Source organism: Zonotrichia leucophrys, chromosome 5 (genome assembly GCF_028769735.1).
Source record: "Zonotrichia leucophrys gambelii isolate GWCS_2022_RI chromosome 5, RI_Zleu_2.0, whole genome shotgun sequence".
NCBI classification, from domain to species: Eukaryota; Metazoa; Chordata; class Aves; order Passeriformes; family Passerellidae; genus Zonotrichia; species Zonotrichia leucophrys.
This window is the reverse complement of record NC_088175.1, coordinates 46,466,844-46,477,394: the sequence shown is the minus strand read 5'-3', so window position 1 is coordinate 46,477,394 and position 10,551 is coordinate 46,466,844. Positions and strand designations below refer to the sequence as shown.

Sequence of the window (10,551 nt, the reverse complement as noted above, 5' to 3'; positions counted from 1 at the left end):
TGCTTCCAGCTGTGCTTGTTGGTTGTGTTGTCAGTGGAGCCCCTCAGCCAAGGCCCTGGGCAGTGAGGAGCTGGGCGGCACGTGGCTGTTTTATCCTGCTGAAACCAGTGCTGCTCACGTGGTTGGAGCTGATGCCCCTGCAGTGCCTTGCTGGACAGGGACTCAGCACATCAGCATGGCCTCCAGTTCCAGGGTTTGTTTGTCTGTGTCCTCTGTTAACTCGTGATCATATCATAGATCTTTGAGATGTAAGAGAGTGTGATAATAAAAGGTACTGACTGGTACCTTTAAAGGGTTTATTCATTTTTGTAACATAATGTTCATTGACTGTTTCGTGTCATCACAGTATTACTTGTAAATATATAGTAAATATTATTGATACACCATTTGTCTTTTATTTAAATCCAGGCTGCACAGTAAATGCTATTTTTTACATAAGTATATAAAGGAATTTGTATCAGTTCTGTTTGCAAGTTTATTGTAAGATCATTCAGCTCCAGCAATTCTCTTGTTATTTAGAATTTACTCTAAAAGTGTACTTTGGCATTGAAAACTGATCAATGATTACTTTTATTGTTGCCATTCTAATCTCCAGAGCTCCTCTACCCAGGGGATTTATTCCCTAGTAAATCTGGATGTGAATTGAGCCATGTGAGCAAGTGTCCCCTGGATTACTGAGTGTGAAGCTGCTGTGGATTTACAGCTCCTTTTCTGCAGAGGTAACATCTCATGCAGATGAACTCTCAGAATCAATTACCTACCACTTATTTTACAGTGGCTTTTCTCAAAATCTGTCTCAATTCCTGGTCAGTTACAGAAGCTGCTGTAACATCCCTGCCATACCAATGTTTTGGTGGAACCTTGTTGCTAAAGGAGGAGCTGAACTCTCTTTCAATCTAACATGACTTGTGCTATCACTTGACATTTTCACTGGGTTCTGTGTCACTATGGAGATGGGCCAAGACTGGCCTCCCATCACAATAACTAAAAGCCTTAAGACCTTAAAAAGGTTCAAAATAGGGTTCTTTACTTTTTCAAAACTTTAACTTTTTTTCAACCCATCCCTTCTGTGTTTATCTTCAGCTGCCAGCAGCCTGAGGTGCTTCCCTATCCCATGAGGACTTGTGAGCATTGTGCAGAGTAAGGCAGGCCTTGTGGAAAGCAAAAAGAGCACTGTGCTGTGGGTACTGTTCTAGCCTACTCTTTCCTTTAGGGAATCCAGCAAGTGATCCAAGAGATAGCCATTACATTTTGACACAAAAACAGTGGCTACCATGAAACAAACCAGGACATCAGAAAGATGTAGCTTTGTTTTTTAAGTGCAAGGGATTTTTGAGCTGTTAGGTGACCTGATTATCTTTTGGAAGCTTTTTTGTGATACCTGCATGACATCATTACTAAGTGTCTCTTGCCATTTGATAATAAAGCTGTTATATAAAATCTGAAATGCTGTATTTTTTGATTATAATGAAGCATTCTGAACTTCCCACTAAGCTGAATTTTTTATTAACCTGTTTTAAAGGGCTGAGTTCTTCTTAAATGGGATTTTTAATGATTGATTAAAAATTCAACTGAGCTGATTACTTCTGTAGATGAGATTAATTCTGTTTCTACCTTTATTTCAAAATAAATAGGTAAATTCAACTTATCTCTGGAATTAATTTCTCACAGCAGTAATTTTGAAAAGCTTTTCTGGTTTGTACTGGAAGGCAACTGGGTCTAACTTTTGTCTCTTCAAATACATCTATTTTCACAAAGTGCCTTTTTTTTCATTAATCCCTTGTGGAAAACCCTGGTGCCAAAGTTACTGCAGCTTCATTCACCTTCCCTTAATATTCTGTCAAGGCCAGTTTATGAAATGCTTTTTCTTCCTTGTATAGAAAACTTGCTGAAAGGGTAAGACAAAAGAAGTAAAAGTCAAAAATAAGAAGCTTTTGTTAGTGAATTATGCTGTTATGCAAAGTCAAAAGTTATCTTTTGTTTTTAGGCAGCTGAAGATTTTTGTGTGTTTCTGAGAATTTTCATCATGTGGAGTTTGGGAGCCCTGTAGTTGAGTATGGCAGTGCTAAGGGGGAAATGGAAAAGGGTTTTGATGGGAAAGCAGGGTCCAGAGCAACTTTTTCAGATTTCCAACAAAGAGCAGTAAATACTCTTGACTATTTTATGACCAATTGATGTCTTTCAATGACAGAATCTATAACTCTCAGCTGGTGGCTTTATAGCTCCAGGTCACCCCAACTGAAAGAAGTTACAGCCTTTTAGTACTGGCAATTAATATAAATAATGGCATCATACATTTACTAACATACCATAACTCCCCTTCCAGATCTTAAAAATGCTCCACCTAGTGTGATAATTCCCATTCCCTTGTTTTATAGTGCACAAGGAAGAATCTGGGTCTGGATTACGAGAGCTCAGTTAGTGACTGGTGTATATGTGAGAAGCTCATAAAAGCTCCTTTCTCTAGATGGTCTTGCAAACACAGGATTCTGCTCCTGTGCAGCTGTGGGAATTTAGAGGTTCCTAGGCCCTCAAGAGGGCTGGGAATGCTTCAGTGGGAAATACCTTTTAAAATTCTGCTTCAGAATTGAGATCTAATGTTACACTTATAACTCCTGACTTATCTTTTACAACCTAGCCCTGAGGAGTTGTATCTAAAACCTGGAATTTGCAGTGTTTACTGTACTTGGAAGAATTCCATGCCATGGAGAAGTATTCTGAGCAGATCACTAAATCATTCTGTGTTTGACTCTTTGTTCTGTGTTAAACTGATTCCTCATGCCTGTGAGAAAGACAAACTCCCAGTCAGCCCTGAACTTATGCAGGATTTGCTTCTTCAGCTGGATCTCTCTAAGTCTATGGGGCCTGATGGGATTCATCCAAGAGTACTGAGAGAGCTGGATGGTGTCATCACAAGACCTCTCTCAATGATTTCGGCATCTTGGGAATCTGGAGAGGTCCCAGTCTAGTGGAAGCTGCCAAATATTGCCCCAGTTTTCAAGAAGGGCAAGAAGAGGATGACCATGCAAACAGGCCTGTCAGTCTCACTTCAATGCCCAATAAAATCATGGAGAAGAGTCAGTAAAGCTTTTGATACCATCTCTGACAGTATCCCTCTGGAGAAAATGCGCAGCACTCAGCTGGGTAAGCTCATTGTGTGACAGGTGAGTCACTGGCTCACAGGGCTGTAGTGAATGGGGTGACAGCACCTGTGGGCCCTGTCACTAATGGGGTTCTGCAGGGTTCTGTCCTCAGCCCCATCCTCAACATCTTCATTCTGCTCTCGTGCAGCTGTGGGACTTCACTGCTTCAACACACAATTCAACATCTTCATTGATGACCCGGACACAGGACTGGAAGGAATGCTAGGTAAGGACTGGAAGCAGCACCAAGTAAGCCTGCTATACTGACTGTACTACATTGGAAGGAGCTGCAGACTCCCTCGAGGGAGGGAGGGCCCTGCAGAGACCAGGGCAAGGGCTGGGCAATCACCAACCAGATGAAGTTTAGTAAAACCAAGTGCTCCAGCCCTTCGGTATGGGGCAGCCCTGGATGTGTGGACAGACTGGGCAATGAGATGCTGCGGAGCAGCCCTGTGGAATGGGAGCTGGGGGTTGTAGATGTTGGTAAGTTGAGCTTCAGTCCATAGTGTGGGCTCCTGGAGCTGGGGAGAAGAGGGACACTGCTGCATGGGAGCTCAGGAAATGTCCCACCCCCTGAAGTGCCAGCTCTGCTCTGAGCTGTGCCCTGATGTGTGAGGATATGTGTGTTAGGGGATCCCGTGTGCAGGCTCTGTTCCTCAAGTCTGCCATGTAGCTGTCACACCAGATACATGGTCAATAAGTTGCAGCCAGATTCAAGTGCCTGGTTTTGCAGACTGGAGAGGATTGCTTTAATTATAAGTCACTGATTGGATTTTTGTTTTCTTAAAGAATCCAGGGTAAATTTCTTAATCAGAGTCATTAGAAGACTTCACATACAACCAGCACCCTGACAACTGGAGCAATTTGTTTGTGCCCTGAGCTCTGTTACTTTTCAAAGCTTAGCTTATCTTGGGAAACAGCTGCCCAGAAAGAAGAGAAATACCCCATTGCAGACTTCTTCAATTCTCTGAGCAATGTTGAATGGAGCTGTAATTTGCTGTTGTGTTTTCCTATTGCTCAGTAAATAAACTCTTCCAAAAATCATGACTGGGATTGTTGGCAAAGTAAATCTGAATTAGGTAGTATGAGGAATACTCAAGATATCTTTGTATCAAGTTCTGTTCTTCACTATTTCAAAGACTGTTTTAAAGGTCTGAGCTTGAAAATACAATGATGAAAATATCAGTTGAATCAACATTGATGGTCTTGCCAAAGATAATGAATGTTTTAAATCTCTTCCTATTTACTAATGTGTGTTTCTGATTCTCTGGCTAAAGAATCCTAGTTTCCACAGAATTCACAATTCCACAGATTTTCTAAACATCATAAAGAATGCTTTCAAGAATTCATAATGGTGTCTAGAGTGTTTTTGTTTTACTCAAGGACATGTAAGCCATTTGCCAAGTCTCCTGACAGAATTGCCATATTTTGGTGTTTCCTGTGATGGGAACATTGGTCAGGATGACTGACAGATTAAAGCTACTGGCCTTTGAAGTAGATGTCACAGATGTTCTTTGGTGTGGTGACTAGGCAAGAGTATTTCAGAAATTAAATAATTGGGGAGGAAAAAGATACAGTGGAAAAGAGAATCATTGACAAAATGCGAGGAAAAAGCTCGAACTTTTCAGGTTCATCTGCTGGAGGCACAGATTTGAGAGGGACTAACCTGCAAGTTGTCCTGGAATGCAGAGAATTTATCTGACAAAACAGCAAAAATTTGGGCTAACATTTTGTTGGTTCTGGTTCACACAGTTCTACCCATCTTGTCCACTTCTCATAGCAATTCAAAGCAAATCTGAGTTTCTTAGTCTGAGACTCTCCTTTTAAAAAGATATTTCCTGTTCCTTTACCCTGTTGCATAGCAGGGTATGTGTGCATTTAAATACTGCAGCTCAACAGTATCTCTGGTAAACCTCTGTTTACTTAGTGGCCCATCAACTTTATTTACTGATTATTTACAAAATTCTTGGTTATTTCTGGAACAGGTGAGGTGTATGAACAACTTTTTATTTCTCCCTTTTACTCTTTATTTGACAAAAAGCCCCTGCCAATAGCTGAGCTGTTTCCCTAGAATTTTCTGCTAGTGTCAGAAGAGACCCTCAGGCTATGGATTTTGTCTTAAGGGTTAAACTACAGTTCAGACTTACTTAAAAGAGGTTCACCACGTGCTGAATACATTGTCCTTTGCCACACTGAAAGCAGATTGAGAAGACAAATGTGCAAAAAGTGGCTAGAGAACACAGCAGAGTAAGAGCAACCAGATTTAGCTATTTCTGTTCTCTGTTGTGCCTTCCACACACCACCAGGCAGGCTCAACACAATCTAACTGTGCTTTTTGTAGAGTAAACTCAAACCCTCCGCTCTAATATTGCTCCTACCCTGCCATCTCTATTGAAATCTTTCTCCCGAGTTAAATAGTGCTTTCAAACTGACCTCTCAGTCAAACCTCAGCAATGCTTTCCTCCACTGCTAACCCATTCTCTAAGGCCATACAGTCTTAATCAGGTGAACACTGATAGCACCAGTGCTATCCTAAGAGTTTTTCCTGGTTCCCAGAAGGATGTCCAGCTGTCCACAACTCACTGGGCTCAGTGGCATAAGAGTTTAGTTGTACTGCAAAAGGTTGTAAACCATTGGCAGTGAAGTCTTCTTACATGTGCTGCTGCTTCTACTCTCTACAGACAGCTTGGCCTGTCTTGGCAATGCAAACTCAAATAGGTGAGGTTTCCTATGCTTGGCAGTGTTTTAAGGTAGATTCGTGTCTGACTGATTCAGCATTATGGATGCAACCTTAACTACTTGGTTAGTCCTGGATAATAATAATTAAAGACTGCAAAGTTTTAATTTCTCCTCTTCTAAGCCCTACAAGATTTGGAAGGACTCTGATATAAATGCCAAAAATAGAGAACTGAGAGAGGAGAGGAAGGGGAACTGATTATAGGTCTAATTTTAGGCTGGCAAGGCCATCCCAGTTGCCTCTTATAGCCTGAGGAAAAAATCATTCTCAGGGCAGAGCATGGGTTTGTGTCACTTGTCCCTCTGCAGCTCAGTTTGGGTCATTCTTCCCCAGGGCTTGTTCTCCTTTCCAAGCTGAGCCAGAGGGGAGAGTGGATTTCACTCTGTGCAAGCCCAGCTGTTAACAGAGATGTGAGTGATGTTAATCCAAATAGGAAAAAGAAAACAACCTGAGAGCCAAACAATCCCTAAAGCATTTCCCTGCACAGGCAGCTGCTTCTCAAAGCTGTGGAGCCAGGCCAGCCACTGGGGCTGTGGGGACAGGAAGGTGGAGGGGACAGGAGGACAGGAGCCCAGAGACACTTCTAGAGCACCAGCACTGATCCTGCCCTGGGGGAGCAGCCCTGGCAGTGCCCTCCTGGCTCTGTGTCTGGTTCTGGGCTCCTCAGTGCCAGAGACAGGGCGCCAGCAGAGCTGCAGAACCGATCAAGGCGCTGCAGCAGCTCTCCTGTGAGGAGAACCTGAGGGAACTGGGCCTGGACACAGCAGGTTGGACTCGACCTCAGAGGGTTTTCCAGCCTAAATGATTCTATGATTCTGTTCAGCTTTGAGAAGAAAGGACTGAGAAGGGACCTCATCAATGTGGAGGTGACAGAGGATGGATCAGGCTCTGCTCGGTGGTGCCAAGCAAAGTGACAAGAGGCAACGGGAAGAAACAGAGGTTCCACCTGAATGTGAGGAAGAACCTCTTTACTGCGCAGTGACCAAGCACTGAACGGGCTGTCAGAGAGCGTGTGGGGTCTCCCCCACTGGAGACACCCAAGAACGGTCAGGACAGACTCCTGTGCCATGTGACACTGCTTGAGCAGGCAGTTCAAGACTCTGGTCCCTTCCAGCCCGGCCCATCCCCTGATCCTGTGCCTGCGGGGGGAGCAGAGCCCTTCCCGCGGCTCTGCCGGGGCACGGCCGTGACCGCCTGACCGCCCGCCACGGCTGCCCCCTCAGGCGGCCCCGGCAGCAGCGAGCGGCAGCGCCAGCACCAGCAGCATGACGTCACCCCCGCGGGCAGGGCGCAGGCGCGGCGTTGCGGCGCGCGGCCGCGCCGCCCCCCCGCGAGTGGCGGGGGCCGTTCCCAGAATGCCGCGCGGCGCCGCCCGCCCCGCGCCGCCATGGAGGCGGCGGGCGCAGCCGGAGGTCCCGGCCCCGCTGCCCGGCCCCGCTCCCGCTGAGCCCCGCGCGTCCCTCGCCCTGCAGCATGAGCGGCGGCGGCGGCGGCTCCTCGGCACCCGGCCGCTTCGCCGACTACTTCGTCATCTGCGGGCTGGACACCGAGACCGGGCTGGAGCCGGACGAGCTCTCCGGTGAGTGGCGGCGGCGCTGGGCGCAGGGGCGGCGGGGTCCGGCCGCGCTGCCCGCACCGGTACCTGCCCTGCCCCGCAGCCCCGGACGCTGCCGTGGCTGCCCGTGCCCCGCCGGGAGCCCCGGGCGCTGCGGCTCCCCGGGCATGCGGAGCGGCCGGCCGGACATGGAGCGGGATCGGTACAAGTGGCCGAGCTACCCCGAAGCCGGCCGGGCAGCGCCGTGGGACGGGCTGGGCAGAGCGCGCCCTGAGCGCTGCCCTGGCTTTAGGCGGTCCGAGCCCCAGCGGCGATGTCCTGCGCTCCCTGCGCGTACCAACTTCAGCCGGGCGCTTGAGACACACGGGCACCCTGAACGAGTCGGGTTTGGGAGAGAGCGAAAACCTTTTGCGTGTTCCATGTTACCTTCTTTTCGTAGCCCGGGACAAGAATTCTCTTGCAGGAGTATCCGAAAAGAAATCGGATTAGGAAGTGATTACTTTGCTGTTAGGTGAGAATGTTCACACCGCAACTAAACCGTATCCATCTAAACCACACCACTGTGTCACAACAGTGTTTTTAAGGTTAAAAATCATTAAATTTTAGCAGCTCCTCTCTTCAGCTTCAGTCTCATTGTCATGGCCTCAGTTAAATCAGAGTGTGGCTTAGCATCTCTAGCAGTTAAGAACGGTGAAGGAATGTGGTGGTGAAAATCTGACCTAACATCAGCACTGATTTTGTGTATCTGAGCTCTGAACTTGACCGGTAGTACAGTCTCTCACCCCTAGCCTCGGTGTTTTTTACTAGTTTGCTTTTATGAGGTTTTTTTTTTACATTGATGCATTTAAGCTGTCCCTCACTAAATAAATGCTTGTTCCTTGTAGAGTGGAATTTGTGTTATTAGAACTGACTTCTTGCATTGAGTGAGCTCTTCTAAACTTTGGTTATTACAGAAACTTTTTTTTTTTTTTTGTTTAATGACTTCAAACAAAATTTCTCACCTGTCCCTCGTGCTGAGCAGTACCTTTCCCTAAGAGAATTCATGTTTGTCTAATGTTAAAGTGACTGTAGGCTACAGTTTGAGGCTTGAGGAGTGAGTACAGCAAAACAGTCTGCTCTGCAATGGCACTGCAAATTACAGTATCAATTTGGTTTAAGAAATCTAAGAGAACAAAATGCAATGCAATTTCATTGAGAGATATGTGAGGGTTTATTTTAATTAAATTGAAAATGAACGAAGTTTATAGATCAAAAACAATTAGAAAGATGTTAATTTTGTGATTAATTTACTACAAATCTATTTGTGTAATGTGGTGCAAGGCACACTCAGTAATGCTCCCTGCTCTTGATAGGCACATGAATAATTCTCTGCACATAATTCAATTTAAAACCAACAGTGCATTACTTTGGGCTAGCTATCTAATAGTAAACTGGAAGATGTAAGTGCCTTTTTTAAAATAGCCTTTCAGAGTGTGCAGGTCTGAAAGCTGGAGCATGCTGTTCTTTCTGTATTTGCTCTCCTGGTCAAGGACTGCACCTGTAGTATGTAGAACTGTAGTGTAGTGCTGTATCCTGGTCTCTGCTGTTCCACCATGGTGTTACCTGTGACAAGGTGTGGGGCTGGGGGGAGAAGGGATTTTTGTGTTTATGGAGGAGACAGATTTTTGCATGATTTGAGAAAAGATTTTAAAAGAAGATTGGGGAAAATTTCCAATAATGTCACAGCATAAGGGCTAGGTGGAATTCGGGTGTGTTTTCTTGAGTTTGTTGTGTTATTAATAATGCATGATAGTGTGACTGATAATGCTTTCAAACTGTGTCTTGGGCTATAGCCTCCTCCAGTGTCCACTGATAAAAATGGAGAGGCCTCTGTTATATTTCAGCGGCTTTCGGATAAGGCTTGGAAACACTCTGTACTTCCTGCGAGCCTTTCTTGTTTCAATGAAAGGGTCATTGTGCGCTGGTTCTTTCCCCCCCCTCCCTCTGATTTCTGCGCTGCAAAACAGCTTCTGAATCCTCGTCCTGTTGAGACAATTGGCTCCGTGAGTGCCCATTGTTGGGCAGGGGCCGGACACGGCGGGTCCCTGTGGGTCCGTGTGGGGCCGGGCACGGCGGGTCCGTGTGAGGCCGGGCACGGCGGGTCCCGGAGGGTCCCTCCTGCGGGGCGATGCGGGGCCGGGCACGGCGGGTCCGTGCGGGGCTGTGGGGCCGGTCATGGCGGGTCCCGGAGGGACCCTGTGGGTCCATGTGGGGCCGGACACAGCGGGTCCCGGAGGGTCCCTGTGGGGCCGGGCACAGCGGGTTCCTGCGGGTCTGGGCACGGCGTGTCCCTCTGTGTCCCCCGGGGCTCTCCTGCGGCAGGGCTCCGGAGCGGCCCCGCATGATGTCATCCCTCCTTCCCTCCCTCCCTCCCCGCACGGAGCCCGCCGCGCTGCGCGGCCCCGGGGATGCTGCCCGCACACTTTGTTCTCGGCAGGCTCACCCAGCCGCGCAGTTCAGGTGTTCGGCCCTAATGTGGGCGCTACAGCGTTGGCTTCAGGCTTGGAAATGAGGGATAAGCTCAGGAATTGGTGCTCGGTGGACTTACTTTGTTTGAAGAGACACCTCTGATGGCGTTTTCCCTTTGTATGTTGGAAGCTTACTGAATAGCACAGCTGTAAGGCTTTTTCCTGAAAAAGTTGGCTGGCTGGTGGAAGAGGCACAGGATATAAACAAACATATATATATATATATATATATTTGTTTTAATGCAATGAGAAATCCTGTATTTAGGACTTGTAGTTAGCACGGGTTAAAGAGTCTCTATTGATAGGGCTTTTTTATCCCTAAATCCAATTCTGGGTGTCCTTTCTTATTTTGATAATTGTGTTCCCACCGGGTGACCTCTTAAAGGACACAGAAGATATTTGCTAGGTGATGGCAAAACAAAACAAAACCCCCAGCACTGGGTGAAGCTTAAGCTCCAGTGTCAGCCGCTAAGCTGGGTGAGAGAGAGACGAACTGTGGTGCATTACTGTTTCCAGAAGGGATGAATTTTTCATTACGCTGCTGAGGTCTGTCACAGGTGAATTTCCTTCACAGAGCAAACCACAGAAGGGTTGACGTTGGAAGGGACC

General features: G+C 46.8%; 1 protein-coding gene across 4 annotated transcripts in view; it reads left to right on the top strand.

Moving 5' to 3' along the window:
* The first annotated feature begins 7,249 nt into the window (after positions 1-7,249).
* DENND5A (DENN domain containing 5A) overlaps positions 7,250-10,551 on the top strand; it is a 63,006-nt gene continuing 59,704 nt past the window's right edge. For all 4 annotated transcript variants that reach the window (XM_064715080.1, XM_064715078.1, XM_064715079.1 and 1 more), the window contains exon 1: positions 7,250-7,459. In XM_064715080.1, coding sequence (XP_064571150.1) covers positions 7,354-7,459 — 106 coding nt within the window. In that variant the 5' untranslated portion in view covers positions 7,250-7,353. The remainder of the gene's footprint in view (positions 7,460-10,551) is intronic.